This window comes from Papio anubis, chromosome 3, assembly GCF_008728515.1.
Source record: "Papio anubis isolate 15944 chromosome 3, Panubis1.0, whole genome shotgun sequence".
NCBI classification, from domain to species: domain Eukaryota; kingdom Metazoa; phylum Chordata; class Mammalia; order Primates; family Cercopithecidae; genus Papio; species Papio anubis.
The window spans coordinates 111972746-111991262 of record NC_044978.1 but is presented as its reverse complement, the minus strand read 5'-3'; the positions used below and the strand labels follow the sequence as shown (position 1 = coordinate 111991262).

Sequence of the window (18517 nt, the reverse complement as noted above, 5' to 3'; positions counted from 1 at the left end):
ATGTTAAAATATGAAGAAGTGTGGGTAATGGCAGGCCATTGTTTTGGACTAGCCTTCTACACGAGGCTCCATCAGGTCAAACCAGAATGGAGTTGCTTGTGCTAAGCACCATGTAATTAAAGTGGATTTTGAAAAACTGAGCCAGTTTTAAAAAACAAAAACAAAAAACGAAAACAAAACAAAACAAAAAAACCAAAAAACAAAAAAACCCAGGAGATTCTAGTAAACCTAGTGGGAATAATAAGGAAGTATGCTCTGTTTTAACATTTACAAAGAAAGAAATGTTGAAATAATCTGATTTTTGTTCTGTTTCTGCTTTCTTCAGTCCTTTTCTGCCCATAAAGCCAATGTTCTCTGTTCAGCTCATTGGAACACTCATTCTATTTCATAGAAAATTTACTTTCTTAAATTAATTTTTCATTTACTTTCTATTTTTGGCTTCCCACGATGAACCTGATAAAACTGGTGAGCAATGTTATCTCTATTATCTGCTTATTGTTTAGTCATTAGGTTCTTAATGTTTAACAGGCATTCAACAAATAGGAAGAAAATTTGTATGGAAGGGAAAGCAGAGGGAGGGAAACAAAGAAACTGACAGTATCTGTAGGGTGGGCTAGCCAAATATATTTTACTTATTAACTTTAGAATAAAGAGAAAAGCCAGGAAATAAACTTAGTGCTAGAGCAGAGCCTTGAAAGAACACAACACAGATCAAGTAAATTCTAATGTGGAAAAGGTTCACAACCGGATTGAGGAACACGGATAATGCTATAGGTGAGCAACATAAAGCTTCCAAGTATTTTAAGATGTGCAATTTTGAAGAGAGTAGAGGGGCACAAAGGATAATACAGTTTTGCCTGGACCCTCATCTCCACATGAGGGAGGAAAAATTTCTAATTAAAAATATGATACATCACTGAAAATTACATAATACTCAAAGTATATGCTAATTTTAAAAATCCTGCAGATGTTTATTCAAATATACAGTGTTAGAGTGAAAGACAAATCCTAATGTTATTGTGTCCAACTCATTGTTGCTTTCTAAGAAAGGTGACACAAAGTAAATGAAAAGAATTATATGAGAACTCCTTAGACATGTGTTCTGGTAATCTAACAGTTATCAGCTCTATGACCTTGACCAAGTCACTAGCACTGACCGGAAGTTCCTTTCCCTTACCCACAAATTTGAAGGACCAAACTGGATGATCTAACGTCATGTATGGCACTAAAAATCACATGATTCTATTAAATCTGAGGCAGTTCCTCACATGTAGTGGACTCTCAAAATTATTTATTAAATGTATAACATCTTTAAGTGGAATCCCCTCACTGACATTCTGGAGCTATTAGCAGCCTTCAGTTTATTTATAAAATAAAGCTGTTTCCTCTTCTTACTATAAGACTCTTTTAAGGATCTGCAACGCAATCCCATCATTTCGCGGGTTACTAGAGTCCTGCATGTTTGGCTGTAGAGCAAGGGTGACGCGTAACTTCTGGACTTTGGTTCCATCTACATCTGCCGAATGCGGATGCCAGTCGCAACAGTAACGCCCCCTTCGGCCACCTGCACCACAGCACTCCACGCGGCCACACCCAAACCGGAAACCAGGACGCCCCTAGGGTTGACGGGAAGGCGCTGCCGGGCTCCTAGCTTCCCCAGGCCCGCCCCTCTGATGACGTCGCCGCCCGCCCCTTGACCCCCGCGGTCCCGCCTCCTTCCTACCTCCCAGTAGCCGGCGGCGGTGTCTCAGGCGGCAATGGAAGGATCCAAGCCTGTGGCCGCCCCTCAGGGGGAAGAGGCATCCTGTTCTTCCTGGGGGACTGGCAGGTGAGAGGACGAGGCGGGTGAAGGTGAGGGGGTCGCGGGTGGGACCCAGGCTCCGGGTTTCTGCTTCTTTCTTTCCGGCGGGCTGGGGGCGCCCGAGAGGCCGTGGGGCCGAGCAGAGCCGGCCCTGGGAGGAGAGGGGCGCGCGGAGTGGGTGTGGCGACGTGGGCTAGGGCCTCTGCTGTTCCCGGCTTTCCTGAGGAAAAGTCCCCTTTCCGCACCTTTGAGCGCTTTCTCAGTTCTGGCTGGGATTCGGGATCCTCCTTCCTCCGAGTCACCAGACTTGAGGGGCTCCGGCCGAGAGCGAGTTCTGGTCCCGGTCACTTGGCGTGAGCTTCCTCGACTGGTGCCAAGCACCTTTCCTCCTTTCCGTAAAAAGAAAGCGAGGAGCGCCACTGTGCACCTCCTCTGAGGTCCTCTTTTGAAAACTGTTACCAGAAGGAACTTGGTAAGAATGAATCAGTAGCAATCTGGACACCCTGAGGCCTCTGTTGACTATGGAAGAAAAAAAAAAAAAAAAAGCCAGGAAAAAAAAAATACACAAGTTACCCATTCTTATTTCCCACTTGGTTTTGAAATTCTTTAGATCTTTCCCGCCCCTGTAAAATTAGGGGGGAAATATTTGTGCCAGGCCTTTACCAGTTTCTTGGTTAGTAGTTCTTCTTTCGATCATCTCATAATTAATAAAGCAGGTAGTTATATTCTGTCCACCACTGTCAGAATACACCATGCCAAAGATAGAAGTGATGGATGTATTATTTTCAGCTGATGTGACACTTTGTAAACCTGTAGCCTTTTCGCCAGTTTCAGACGGAAGGGATGCTTTCAGTTTCATGGTGTTGTCTGCCATTGCAGACACTGCCAGACTTGAGGGATATTATGTAATATAACCCGCGCCTTATTCGAAGCGTTTTTGATTGTCTTATAGATTATATTATTTTTGCATATTCTTGAAACATTCCAGTGAGGTACAACTTTCTTAATAGTGCCAGTAATGCCATTAAGCGGCAGAGCTAGTTAGAATGTAGCTCTTCTCGTTTTTATTCAGATTTACCCACTAGGGCTATTGCCCCCACCATGCAAGGAGAGCAGCAAGTGAAAGTGTACTAGGGATAAGGTGATAGGAAAGTAGATAATAAAAAATTTTGTTGGCTGGGTGCAGTGGCTCAAACGCTTGCAATCCCAGCACTTTGGGAGGTCGAAGCGGGCGGGTCGTTTGAGCTCAGGAGTTCCTAGATTAGCCTGGGCAACATGGCGAAACCGTGTCTCTACGAAATACAAAAAAATTAGCTGGGTGTGGTGGTGCACGCCTGTAGTCCCAGCTACTCGGGAGGCTAAAATGTGAAGATCACTTGAGTCTGGAGAGGTCGAGGCTGCAGTGAGCCAAGGTCGTGCCACTGCACTCCAGTCTGGGTGACAGAGAGAGAGACCCTGTCTCAAAAGAAAGAAAAGAAACAAATTTTGTTTATTTTAATATTTTGTTACAATGCCCAAACAGAGTATATTGTGTATGTGTGTGTGTTTTTTATTAGATAGGTGATCTCTTAGAACACAGCTATCTTCTGATTTGCCTTGGTAATTGGAATCAGTTTTTATAATAGCTATCCGTTTAATTAACTAGAAGCTGGTATCATTTGCTATGTGTCAGTGTTTGGTGTGATAAATGATAACATTTTAATTATCTTTGTTTACAAATTCTTTAGCTTATTTATCAATGCTAGGACTAGAAAGTTGGATTCCAAACCTGAATTTGACGCCATCGCACTGTTTTTAGAATCCTTTGACGATTAGAGCTTCTCAGAACTAGGAATGGCCTGCACTTCTGCTAGTATATTGATCTCAGCTCTCACAGTGGTTCAGCTCCAAATGCTCCAGACTGGTTCCCTGTACCTGGAAATTATCTCTGCTTCCCAGTGTTTCCTACAGATATGTTTTTTGAAGGCCATGCTGTGAAAAAATTGAGACAAGCACTGCTATAAATAATATGCTGCTATAATAAGTATACTTTGTCAGATTTGTATATTTAGATTTGTTTTTCTTCCTTTAAAATTTATTCATTTAACAGGTTTTTTTTTTTTTTTTTTTTTTTTTTTTTTTTTAAAGTCAGAGTCTTGCTCTTGTCACCCAGGCTGGAGTACAGCGGTGGGATCTTGGCTCATTGCAACCTCCTCCTCCCGGGTTCAAGCCATTGTCTCACCTCAGCCTCCCAAGTAGCTTGGATTACAGGCGCCTGCCACCACGCCTGGCTAATTTTTGTATTTTTGGTAAAGACAGGGTTTCACCATGTTGGTCAGGCTGGTCTCGAACTCCTGACTTCAGGTGATCTGCCCACCTTGGCCTCCCAAAGTGCTGGGATTACAGGCATGAGCCACCGTGCCTGGCCCATTTAACAGATTTTTAAAGTGCTTCCTTTAGGTCTACTATTAGAGACAGTAGGCAGTATGTGTGGTAGTCAAGAGCTAGACTGCCTGGATTCAGATCCTGGCAGTGCCATTTGCCTGCTCTGTGACTTTGGGCAAATTTTAAGTTAACCTGCCTCAGCCTCTTTTTTCCATCTGTTCATTGGAGATAGCAATAGTGCCTGCCCACTGTTTGGGCAAGGTTGTTGTAAGGGTTAACTGAATTAGTACATCTAAGGCACTTAAAACAGTGTTTAGCACAGGTTTATCTATTATTATTAAATGCCTGATACTGTTTTAGTTATTTGGAATATAGTAGTGAGTTTTTAACAAACCATACATTTTTTGGGCAGACAAACAGTTAATGGTAAGTGATTTGAAAAAACTGACAGGTTAATGAGTTAGGCAGCAACCTAAGGATAAGAGTAGCCATTTTATTGATAGGGTGATCAGGAATGATGTATGTGGTATTTGTGACACAATATTTTAATTGAGGCTTAACTGATAAGAAGTCAACTATTCCGAGATTTTAAGAAAGAACATTCTAAGCAGAAGAAATAGTGTAAAAACTCTGAAATAAGAGCAAGCTCATCTTCTTGTGAAACAGGAAGCAGGTCGGTGTGGCTTGAAGATAGTAAGCAAAAAAGGAGAGTGGTGGGAGTTGAAACTGGAGAGGTAATTGGGAGACAGAACACATTGGCCCTTTCAAGTATGGTGAGGTGTTTGAATTTTAAGAGTAAAGGAAATCCACTGAAGGGTAGTCCAAATTCGGGGGATAATTTCTGACTGCATTTTAAGATATTTAGACTGTTTTATGGAGAATAAACGGGAAGGACAATGGTGGAAATAAGAAGACTAGCTAGGTGGTCTTTGAAATAGCTCAGGTGAAATGTGATGATGGTTTGGCTTGAGATTGTACTGATTGAAATAGTAAAAAGTGATCAGATTTGATGAAGGTAGAACTAACAGGTCTCAAATAGAGAAAGTTGGGGAATGATTTAAGCAAGAAGATCCTTAGATTTCAGGACTACCCAGTAAATGATGGTAGCAGAAAATGAGTTAGGAAAGACAGAAAGAATACATTAAGCAGGGGTAATTGAATTCTCTTTGGAGTTTGTTATGTTTGTGATACCAGTTAAGACATCAGAATAGTTATTGTTTTGGCAGTTGTATACAATCTGGAGGTCAGAGGAAAGATCACACATGGAGAAATAAGTTTCAATATAATCAATATATATTCATGCATAGGATTGAATGAGTTTATCTAGGAAGAGTATATATAGAGAGAAAGTTGATGGTACACAATTGCTGAAATACAGATCCATTAGAATATATGTACCAAACAGCGGGGCACAGTGGCTCATGCCTGTAATCCCAGCACTTTGGGAGGCCAGGGCGGGTGGATCTCTTGAGGTCAGGAGTTCAAGACCAGCCTGGCCAACATTGTGAAACCCCATCTCTACTAAAATTACAAAATTAATTGGATGTGGTGGTATGCACTTGTAGTCCCAGCCACTTGGGAGGCTGAGGCACGAGAATTGTTTGAACCTAGGAGGTGGATGTTGCAATAAGCTGAGATCACGCCACTGCACTCTAGTCTGGGTGACAGAGTGAGACTCCATCTCAAAAAAGGGGGGGAAAAATATATATATATATATATTTTATATCAGTGATAAAACAACACCTGAGATCTGAGAATAAAAGATGATGAGCTCTGTAATCTTAAAATCTACACAAGAGAGAACAAGCAATCTGATAATTTTAGGCCATTTAAAAAATGTAAGTAAAGTGGTAGATAATAAAATGTATGTTTGGTTTGTGAAAACCTTTAGTAACTGTTGAATCTGATCACACGAATAATCAAATATTATATTATAAAATGTGAAAATTTAATAACCATGTTTTTTTTTCCCAGCACAAATAAAAATTTGCCCATTATGTCAACAGCATCTGTGGAGATCGATGATGCATTATACAGGTAAGAATCTCATGGAAACTGAAACTTATTTTTCTCATTAATTGTTCTCAAATAATCAAGTAGTCTCTTTGAAGATACCATTCGGCCTATGTGGAATTATATATATATATAAAATATATATATATGTTATACATATATACACACACACAATATATATATATGTATAAAGAGTTCCTCTCAAGTTAAAATTAGGGTTTCTGTGATTTTTTTTAACTACATTCGAATAATATTTAAATCTCAGTTGTTTTAGGTTTAGGTGATAGGACTAAGAAGGATTTTGCCACCCTCTGCAAAATAAACCTTTCATTTTTGGACAATAATTCATATTTGAGTTCTTGATAGTGCAGGAATTCATGAAGAATAATATTTCACTTTAGTCATACAATAGCATCTACAGAATATGATTACTTCATTATAATCTCATTAAAATATTTCCTGTTCTGTAATTTATAGACAGTGGAGAAATACTGTGTGATTGAAGAGTTGTAATTTGAATAGAATTTGATGGGACTTTTAAAACTATGCTTTTTCAGTAAATTGGAATGCTTTTTTAGTAATTAAAGAAAGTATTGTATGATTGAATAGTTGTGTTTTGAATGGAATTTGATGAGACTTTTTAAACTATACTTTTTCATGAAATTTGAATACTTTTTAAAGTAATTAAAAAGATGCAGAGTCAATAATGGGCACTTTATTAGGAGCTAATACATACCATCTGGCATGTTGAGTCCAAATCCTGTTTTGTACTATATGCTTGGGAAAAGAGATAAAAGACTAACAATCTTGCTCATGTGAAAATTATTTTACAAATGGTTTCCTGATTATAAAGTGTGGTTTGGAAGTCACCTTAAGTTGTTGTATAAGGGTTAACTGAATTAGTATGTCTAAAGCACTTAAAACAGTGTTTAGCACAGGGTTATCTATTATTATTAAATGCCTGGTACTGTTTTAGGTATTTAGATTACAGTAGTGAGTTTTTAACAGACCATACATTTTTTGGTAGGAGTGGCAAACAGTTAATGGTAAGTGATTTGAAGAAACTATGATAGGTTAATGAGTTAGGCAGTGACCTAAGGATAAGAGTAGCCATTTTATTGATAGGGTGATCAGGAATGATGTGTGTGATATTTGTAATACAATATTTTAATAGAGGCTTAAGTGATAAGAAGTCAACTATTCCAAGATTTTTAAGAAAGAACATTCTAAGCAGAAGAAATAGTGTAAAAACTCTGAAATGAAAGCAAGTTTGCCTTCTTGCGAAACAGCAGGCAGGTCAGTGTGGCCTGAAGATAGTAAGCACAAAGGGAGAGTGGACTCTTAAATTGGGATTCTTAATCTATAATTATATTCTTAATGTCCTTTTGGTCATGTTTTTCTTGGTATAACAAATGGCACCTCTTTGTGATAGTATTGACTAATTTTATTCATTTTTTTAGTTTAATCCTTGTGAAACTTTTTTTATGTCCCTCCAACCCTGTAATGCTGATAAATAAACATAATTTTCCGTAGCTCAGTGACTAAACTTTCCATTTACAATGCTATGTGAGTAGGCTGCAGTTTGCTTTACTGAGAGTTATAGAATATAGCAGTTTAGCTGTTATTATTAGAGGTAAGCCATTTTCTTTTGTTTGACGGAGAGTATCTTTTGGTGTAGTTGTGTGCACTTTGTGTGCATGTCGTATTGCAAACATCTAGTTGTTTACCAATGTGCATATTTGAGTTTTAATATCTTCCTTAAGAATTTGTCTAAGTGAGGGCACGAATCATTAATAAATGATAAAGCCGGAAATTTATGTGGGTACTAAAAGAGTGAATTATTAGGGAATACTAAAAGAGTTACTGACTACATATAGGTTTTCTTAGTAGAAATACAAAGATATGGCCTGGTGCGGTGGCTCACGCCTGTAATACCAGCTCTTTGGGAGGCCAAGGCAGGTGGATCATGAGGTCAGGAGATCGAGACCATCCTGGCTAACACGGTGAAACCCCGTCTTTACTAAAAATACAAAAAATTAGCCAGGCGTGGTGGCAGGCGCCTATAATCCCTGCTACTGGGGAGGCTGAGGCAGGAGAATGGCATGAACCCGGGAGGCGGAGCTTGCAGTGAGCTGAGATGGCGCCACTGAGCTCCAGCCTGTGGAACAGAGCGAGACTCCGTGTCAAAAAAAAAAAAAAAAAAGAAATACAAAGATGTGTATATTACAAAGGCCAAAACGTGAGATTTTCACACAAAAACTAGGTCTTATTTTCTTAGATTTTAAAAATTAACTTACATGTTCGAGGGTTTGGTGGTGTTTTGTTGTTGTTGTTGTTGTTGTTGTAGTGGCTGAATCTGAAGATTTGGGAGTTTTGTATTTTTGCTTTTTTGAGATGGAGTCTTGCTTTGTCATCCAGGCTGGAGTGCAGTGGCATGATCTCAGTTCACTGCATCCTCCGCCTCCTGAGTTCAAGCGATTCTCCTACCTCAGCCTCATGAGTAGCTGGGACTACAGGCATGCACCACCACACCCAGCTAATTTTTGTAGGTTTTTTTTTTTTTTTTTTTTTTTTTTTTAGTAGAGACAGGGTTTCACCATGTTGGCCAGGATGATCTCAATCTCTTGACCTCGTGATCTGCCCGCCTCGGCTTCCCAGTGTGCTGGGACTACAGGTGTGATGAGCCACTGTGCCCAGCTGTATTTTTTTGTTTTTAAAATCTGTATCTGTTGCTTATGGGGACTAGTATTAGACCTAGGACTTTGGACAATGATTAATATATTTTAGGGACAAGGCATGAAATGAGGATCTTTAGCCTCTTAACATCTCGGGGAGGTAGATGTCAGTAGTGAACTTGATGAAGGTAGGGTAAGATAAAGATAAATTCCAGAAGTTCTCTTTTCTCTCCATTCTCTTTCACACAGCCACAGTTCTGACCATTTTGTCTCATAGTACAAGTCCAAATACTATAGCTTACCGAATCATTTTGAACATAACTCCAACTTACCTTTTAAAAAGTTAGTATTGTAGTAAAAACACATAACATGAACTCTACCCTACTAACAAGTTTTTAAGTGTGTAGTATAGTATAGTTGACACTTGAACGATGAAGAAGTTAGGAATGCCAACTCCCCAGCACCCTACCTCTTGTGCAGTCGAAAATCCACATATGACTTTTGACTCCCCCAAAGCTTAAGTACTAATAGCCTACTATTGACTGGAAATTTTACTGATAATGTAAATAACACACATTTTAAATATTATATGTATTATATACTGTATATATATACGGCATTCTTACAATAAAGTAAGCTAGAGAAAATAAAATGTTAAGAAAATCATAAGGAAGAGAAAATACATTTATTGTTCATTAGGTGGAACTGGATTATCGTAAAGGTCTTCATCTTTGTTGTCTTCATGTTGAGTAGGCTGAGGAGGAGGAAGGGAGGGAGTTGGTTTTGTCTTGGGGTGGCATAATCAAAAGAGGTGGAGGCAGAAGGGTAGGGAAGGAGAGGCAGGCACACACTGTAACTTTATGGAAATATGTAACTACTGTGTGACTTTTTTGCTTTCTCATTTCTGGAAAAATGTTTCTATACAGTACTGATCCTCCTGTCACTTTCTTTAGTTTCTTTTTGGTGCCCCTGTTGTAGAAGGGTCCATATCTTTAAAGAAATCAACACAATCTTGAATCATCAGAACCTTCTGCCTGATTGTCTGATGTCAGTAACAATGATAGCATCTTCAATGGTATAATCTTCCAGACTTTAATAATGTTCTCTCTCTTGGGGTTCTCTTCCATAGCATTGACAATCCTTTCCATAGAGTGCTGTGTGTAATGAGCCTTAAAGGTCCTTTATGATGCCCTGATCTAGAAGCTGAATTTGAGATGCTGTGTTTTGAAGCAAGTAGACCACTTCAGCACCTTCCTTGTTGAACTTATGGGGTTCTGGGTGGCCAGGTGTATTGTCCAATAGCAAAAGAACTTTAAAAGTTCTTACTGGCAAGACACTTCCTGATCTCAGAATCAAAGCATCAACGGAACCAATCCAGAAAAAGGGTTCTCGTCCAGGCCTGCTTGTTATGTAGCCAGAGGACTGGCAGCTGGTGTTTATCTTTTCCCTCCAATGGTAAGGAGTTAGCAGCTTTATATGTAAGGGCAGTCCTGATCATAAACCTGAATGCATTTGCACAAAACAGTAGAGTTAACTATCCATTTCTGTGTTAAATCCCGGTGCTTGCTTCTCTTCCTTACTAATAAATGTCCTTTGTGGCAATTTTTTTTGGAATAGAGCACTTTCTTCTACATTAAAAACCTATTCAGGTAGATATCCTTTATCTTCAGCGATTTTCTTCATGGTGTCTAGAAACTCATTGCTGCCTCTTGGTTGGCAGAAACTGCTTCTCATGTTGTGTCTGACTTTTTTTTTTAAGCCAAACCTTTTTCTAAAATTATCAAACTATCCTTTGCTAGCATTAAATTCTACAGCTTTACTGCTTGGGTAATGGGTGCACCAAAATCACACAAATCACCACTAAAGAACTTGTGTAACCAAATACCACCTATACCCCAGTAACCTATGGGGAAAAAAGAATTCTACAGCTTTATATCCTTTACCTTCTTTTTGCTTTAAGTGGTCTTATAATGACTTTGCTTCTTCTCAAATCATGTTAGAGTCTATAAGTATGACTTTGTTTCAGCAATTCTGCACCCATATCAGTGCTGCATTTTCAATACGAGATAAAAATATCTTTCACAAAAAGTGCAAGGTTTTCATACTTGCTGGTGTAGTTACAATGATGGCTTTCCTTTTTTTTTTTTTACAATGATCCTTCCACTGGATTCATTTTATCTTGAAATGGCAGGCAACCACAGCTGCAGGCCTCAGTCTACAGTACATATCAAGCAATTCAACTTTTTGTTGTAATGTCATGACTTTTCTCAGCTTCTTGGGAGCACTTGCAACATTACTGGTGGCACTTTGTATGGGTCCCATATATGTCATTCAAGATTTACAGTATTGCACATTAAACATGATGGAAAAATATGCAAGAACCTCAAGACATCACTTTTTCCTGCAATATTCAATTTACTGGAGAGAGGAACTGCTCAGGCAAAGATTATGAATAGAGTCACATGCACTTTAACCAGATACATCACTTAAGCTCATCACAATAACAACTGGAAGTAGCTACAAAATTATTACAGTAGTGCAGTATGTACTACAGTGACTTTTATGCACTTATGACTGAATACTGCATCTTTACATCTGTTTACATTCCTCTTAACTGCAGATGGCGACATCTGTGGTCTGTAAGTGTAAGTTTTGATAAATTTTAACTTTTTATAATTTGTGTGTATTTTATGGTAGTTAATGATAAAATAGATTAATATGTACATAGATTTCATGCATTCATGACATACTTTTTCTTAATTTTTGGATATCTCTAGGCTACAAAGTTCATCTGTGAGTTTTTTCAAGTTGTCACAAATGTCCAAAAAATTTTTCGGTATATTTATTGAAAAAAATCTGCATATAAGTGGACCTGTGCGTTTGAAACCCATGTTGTTCAAGGGTCAACTATATTGTTTACTCTGTGTACATTGTCGTATAGCAGATTTATGTAGCAAATATTTCTTCTAGATCTTGTTTCTAATTCTGTTGGATAAATACCCAAAATGGAATTGCTGGATTATATGGTAATTCTATTTTTTAATTTTTGAGGAAGCTTCATACTGTTTTCCATAACAGCTGCACCATTCTACATTTCCAACAGTGCACAGAAGTTCCAGTTTCTCCACATTGTTGCCAATACTTGTTATGTTTTGTTTTGTTTTCTTTTCTTTTATAATGGTCATCCATACAGGTGTGAGGTGATCTCTCATTGTGGTTTTCCTTTGTATTTCCTTGATGATTAGCGAGTGTTGAGCACCTTTTCATATACTTGTTGGCTATGTGCATGTTTTTGGAGAAACATCTATTCAAACTCTTTGTCTATTTTTAAAAATTGGGTCAGTTCAGGGGTTTTTTGGTATTGAGTTATAGGCATTCCTTTGGATATTATTAACCCCTTATCACATACATGGTTTACAAATACTTTCTCTCATTCTGTAGGTTGCCTTTTCGTTTTGTTGATTGTTTCCTTTACTGGTTTTTAGTTTCATGTAGTCCCACTTGTCAGTTTTTGCTTTTGTTGTGTGTGCCTTTGGTGTCATCCAGAAAATCTGTGCCAACACCAGTGTTATGAGGCCTCTTTTCTGTTTTCTTCTAGGAGTTTTGTAATTGCAGAGCTTATATTTAAGTCTTTGATTCATTTTGATTTGATTATTTTGTATGGTATAAGGGTCCATTGTCATTCTTTTGCATTTAGAAATCTAGTTTTCCCAGCACCATTTATTGAAGGCCCCAACCACCTTTTCCTCTGAATACACTGGCCATACTAGACTACTTCTTTTATCAAAGATAAGATAGGTAATTGCAGTTTATACCTTTTTACCTCAACTGTCTTTTCCTGTAATGCTCTTTTGTGCTTCAAAAATACCTTCCAATGATCCTTTAAGAACTCACTCCTGTGTCTGCTCTGTGATATCTTGCCTGAGTTACTTCTCATCCTTTCTGCTCAGCCCTAAAGCATCTTATTTTTATTGCTATTAAATAAACACATTATCACATAGTATTTGTTCACATGTGTGTCAACTCTGTCAGACCATGAGCTTTTCTAAGTCATAGACTATGACACAATGTCTAAGTCTTAGAAGATACTCATTAAATGATTATTGAATGACTAGGGAAGACAGTGGGTTCAGATTGGCTTGTAGTCCAGAACCTAAGACTAGGTATGTTGCCTAGGTAGTGGCAGTTCAGTGGCTGGGCAGGAACCAAAACTAAGGATATGACAAAAAAGTCTGAAAAAGCTGCAGATGGTACTAACAATAGAAGAAGTGATGATACTAAGAAGGCACTTATAAATTCCATCCTTAGGCAAAAACCAGTATTACTGGCCAGGTACAACATTCCCTGACTTCTGAATTCTGACATGAAGCTGCTACGATAAGATCATCCTTTATATCTGGATATAGACAGGATCTTGCTGTTGCCCAAGCTTGGGTGCAGTGGCATTATCATAGCTCATTGTAACCTCAAACCATTAAGCTCAAGCAATCCTCCCACCTCAGCCTCCTGAGTAGGTAGGACCACAGGTGTGTGCTACCACACCTTGCTAATTTTCACATTTTTATGTAGAGATGGGGGTCTCAGAAATCCTGTTGATAGTGAAAGTTTTAAGGTGGAGATGGCAAACTCAAATGCTTATAGTGGCCACTGAGGTAATAAATGAGAGGAACAGGAAGGAATTGATTGTGGCAAATCTGGAGCACATAATCCTCCTGCCTAAACAGGGCAACTCCTACTCAACTCCATCTGTCTATTGCCTTGAGGGAATATGGATTGTGGTGCCAAATTATCTGATTTTTAAAAATATGTCATATATTTGGCATTTAATTCAGAAATGTTTAAACACTGCAAATCATTCAGAACAAGTCTGTGGGCAGGATTGAGTTCCTAGGCTTTTCATTTGCAAACAACTTTAAGAGATATTATAATTTTAGTGAAATAATTTTTTGTCTTTTATTGTGTTTTCCATGTAGTCGACAGAGGTACGTTCTTGGAGACACAGCAATGCAGAAGATGGCCAAGTCCTATGTTTTCTTAAGTGGAATGGGTGGTCTTGGTTTGGAAATTGGTAAGCAATATTTATATTCCTAATTTTGTATGACACTTTTGAGCAATGTGAGATAGTTTAAATAACTTAACTTCATCCCCTTATATTTGCTATAACAGAAATTAGATCCAAAAGTTTTTAATCTTTGTCAAGACTATTTCATGATGTTGTTATATTCTTCCACAAATAACCAGTAATGACTCATTGCTTCTTTTTGTGATTTTAATAACCATTAATTATCATTCTCTATATCCATTAATTCATTATAAGTAGCACACATACATATACTGTATTCATAAAAACATATCTGATAGAATACATTGAAATTTTAGGAGTGATTATTCCTGGGTGTTGTGATTATGCACATTTTAATTTTTTCACTTTTAACCTGTATTTTGTAACTTTTTTAAGACAAGGAACTTAAGTAGTAAAAAAAGAAGTCAAAAGTATCCAATCAGATATGTGACTAAGCTCTGTGAAGACATATCCAGTATGTATTCCCAATATTGAGCTATTCCTTTTTCTTTTGCCTTTCTAGCAAAGAATCTTGTTCTTGCAGGGATTAAGGTAAGTAAATGTCCTCTGTGAGAAAAATTGTTATGAGCCTTTTTCTGGCTCATTTGTTGTGGTAATATTGTTTTATACTTTGTTTTAATTATTGTCTTTAATGCTCTACTTTTAAAAAAATCACAGAAATTTCAAAAATATACAAAAGTAGAAAGAATTGTTTAACAAAACCCCACATACCCATCAGAAGGCTTCAGTTACCAACTCTTGGGGACATTTGTTTCATATATCTCCTTCTCATTCCTTATTGCCCCCAACTGCCAAATTATTTTGATGTAAATTTCAGACATTGTATTATATCATCCTTAAATATTTTAGTATCTTTAAAAGGTAAGAATATCTTTTGAAGCAGCAATACTATTTTCACACCTAAAATGTAACAAGCTCTTAATACCATTGTATTAGTTTACCTGTTGCTGTAAAACAGTTTACCCCAAAATTTGTAGCTTAAACAACATTTTATTGTCTCATAGTTTCTGTGAGTCGGGATTTGGGCATGACTCTGGTCATTATGATAAACTCATGAATTTAAACATAATTTGATGTGTTATCATCTATTGTAGTTATTTTCATTGATGCTCAGATTGTTCCATCTTTCGTTATTTTGGTTCTCTTCATGTTTTTTGAGGCTTTTGGACACAGCCCCTAGTAGTCTCTGTCACTGTTTACAAAGTCTTTTCAGTGGGCAGAGCTAAAACGTTCATAATGAGTACACACTGAAATTTCTGATTTTCAGGTTTAGGCTTGTAAAGTATTACTAAACTTTCTAATTTTTACTTTGGATTATAGGATATTTATTTCTGTGATATTATTTTTGTGTCTTATTAGGATTTTGGTTTCTAATGATCCATTAGATGCTTTATCCTATATATCCTATATATTCTTTATCCTATTATATTTTACCTGTATGGCATAGTTTCAGAATACCAATTCCAATATTGTTAATAATAATGTATTATTGAAAAAAATTAGGTTTTTGATCCTACCTGGATTTGGCAGGCAAATTAACTGCTTTTAAAAGTCACTTTAAATAAATCTCTGTGTATAGCAGACTCCATAAACAGTTTAGTCCATGTATTCATTTTGCTTTGGATTTTTAGAGACTGCTTTTTTAAAAGTTTAGTTTTACTATTATGTGAGATTTATGATTCAAAGTCAGATTTTTTAAACAAAGTATTTTCAGATAAGTCTAGCTTCTTGCTACCTTATTTCCTCCTTCACTTACTAGGTTACTGTCTTTTTATATTTGGTTTATTCTTCATTTGTTTTTGTAGATAGGTAAATGCATACACACAAACATGTATATCTGTTTATGTGTGGGTATATATATTTATCTTCTCGCACCTTTCTCATATAAAGTGCTCTTCTTTACCTTGCTATCTCTTTACAGCATATCCTAGAGATTACTCCATATTTATAAATACATCTTTCTTTTTTTTTTTTAAATAGTTGCATGATTATGCATTGTATGGATATATCATCTTATAGCCAGTTCCCCATTGGTGGGCTTTTTGATTATTTCCAGTCTTTTGCTCTTACTAATAGTGTGCTACATTTAATACTCTTGTATATATATCTTTTTGTATTTTTCCCAATGTGTCTTTGAGATAGAGTCCTAAAAGTGGGATTGCTGCATCACAGAATAAATGCAGATATCTTTTTGCTAGAGATTGCCAAATTCCTTTCCTTTGAGGTTGAGCCACTTTACATTGTTATCAGTAATATATGAGAGTCACTGATTCACCTCACCCTCACCAATAGACTGTTGTCAAACTGGATTTATGCCAATCTAACAAGTGAGAAAAGTTATTTCATTTCTTGGCAAGGTTGAACATCTTTACATATTTTCAAGGACCATGTCTTTTTTCAGTATGGTCCTTTTGTCAGTATGGTCCTTGTTTATGTTCCTCTTTCTATGAGGTTTGTAGCCTGTGATATAATTTGCAAGTATTTTTTTCCACTTTGTTAATTATCTTTCTTACTTGAAACATGGAATATTTTGAAGTCTTTGTTTACATGAATTTTCTGGATTTTTGTGTTGATTTTTATAACATGATACTTTTATAAATTTAAATTATCTTCATGTTTAAGGAAATTTTTCTGTCAATTTATTGGGGTCTCCAGATGTATATATATCTAATTTTATATCCTTTCTAATTCTTATGCCTTTGCGTACTTTTCATTATCTAATTACACACAATAATAATTCTAGTACATTGTTGATAGTACTAGAGAGACTGAATATCCTTGAACTCCTGACTTCAACCAATACTTTTTTCTTCTTTGAAGGCACTTACAATTCATGATACAGAAGAATGCCAAGCATGGGATCTAGGAACCAACTTCTTTCTCAGTGAAGATGATGTTGTTAATAAGAGAAACAGGTAAAGATATTTTGATGTATTATCATGAGTTTTTAAAAATTTATTTACTTAGAATATTTCCTTTATCTAGAACACCAGTCAGTCATAGTTGTTTAAATATAAAGTCTCTACCTTATATTTATACAGCTAAAGATATTTTTGTGTATTATGAGGTTTTTTTTTACTCGTTTACTTAGAATATTTCCTTTATCTAGAACACCAGTCAGTCATAGTTGTTTAATTGATCACCATAAATTCATACTACTATGGCTAAAGAAATACTAGTATATACTTAATTTTTTGTATTTGTCAAATTTTTTATATATTTATGTAGTATATATTATATATATTACATATAAATATATATTTTATATATATTACACTGCTACCTAGAAATGTATTTCCTTGAATTTATTAAAGAAAGACTTTAGTGTTGCTAAAGTATTAAGAAAGTTAAGGAGCCTGGAGCTTAGAACTATTAGGGTGCACTTTGAGATTGTGTGGTTTACTGTGGAATATGATAGTATATTATTTCAAGATTGTATAGTTATCTGTAAAGACAAGTAAGTCTTGGTTTCTTTCTTCTACAAGGTAAGTTTCCATTGAAATTTTGTAACTTGTCAGGTTCCTCTGATGTCATTACAGTGTCCAGCTTGAAGAGATTTGAGTATATTGAATGAAAGGACAGTAAAAGTTTGTTTTATTTTTTTAGGGCTGAAGCTGTGCTTAAACATATTGCAGAACTAAATCCATATGTTCATGTCACATCATCTTCTGTTCCTTTCAATGAGACCACAGATCTCTCCTTTTTAGACAAATACCAGGTTAGTACTCCATTTTGTATTAAATGTTATTGACAGATTCCAGGGCGAAATTGTTAAGTATTAATATGTTTAACTAATTTAACCTAGTGTATTGAGAAACAGAACAAAAAAATTTCAAGGTAGAAGACATATCAGAATAAAACCTTTCAAATTCTCCATTTTAAGGAAGGGACCTAAGAACTACTAACAAAGTAGTTTTATCAGTTGACTTTTTTCTCAGTAATATCCATTAAAAACTACTCAAAACTTTGGTTTATAGCAACATGCATTTATTTCTCTCCTATGTACCTGAATGTCAGTTGGGGTTTCTAGACTGAACTCAGCCTCAGTTTGGTTCTCCTCCATGTGTCTCTCTTCTGGGACCAGGAGGCTACCTAGGTCATGTTCTCATGGTAGTAGCAGAAACAGAAGGTCAAGTCCAGACACACATGCACATTTCAAGCCTCTGTTTTGTTATGTCCATTAACATCCTGTCAGCCAAAGCAAGTCAACGTTATCAAGCCTGAAGTCAAGAAGCAGAAAAGTACTCTTCCTAAAGCCATGGGCAAGCAGTACAATTACAGGGGAGTAAAAATACATGGATCAGTAGTTCAGTCTATTATAGGTAACAATTCCTTAAATAACAACAACAAAATTCCCAGGACATTGTATATTGCAAAAGTGACTAGGTTGACCCTGAATTTTTTTTTTTTTCTGTGAGTAAATTATGCTGTTACCCATTTAAAAATGATTATAGATTTCTATTCTGGACTGGATAACTTAAAATTCATCCTGGTACAAAGCACCTAGTTTTCTAAACAGACTTTCTTTTAAATGACTATCCAAGCTCAAAATAATGTTAGGAAAATGCTCAGAGGCCACAA

General features: G+C 36.5%; 1 protein-coding gene across 2 annotated transcripts in view; it reads left to right on the top strand.

The window, feature by feature from the left end:
• The first annotated feature begins 1697 nt into the window (after positions 1-1697).
• The window catches only part of UBA6 (ubiquitin like modifier activating enzyme 6), a 72963-nt gene continuing 56143 nt past the window's right edge, over positions 1698-18517 (top strand). Inside the window, exons 1-6 of one of the 2 annotated variants that reach the window (XM_021938579.2) lie at positions 1698-1828; positions 6140-6202; positions 13827-13921; positions 14439-14467; positions 16757-16851; positions 17543-17654. In XM_021938579.2, coding sequence (XP_021794271.2) covers positions 1758-1828; positions 6140-6202; positions 13827-13921; positions 14439-14467; positions 16757-16851; positions 17543-17654 — 465 coding nt within the window. In that variant the 5' untranslated portion in view covers positions 1698-1757. The remainder of the gene's footprint in view (positions 1829-6139; positions 6203-13826; positions 13922-14438; positions 14468-16756; positions 16852-17542; positions 17655-18517) is intronic. The other variant, XM_021938578.2, reaches the window with a different exon arrangement.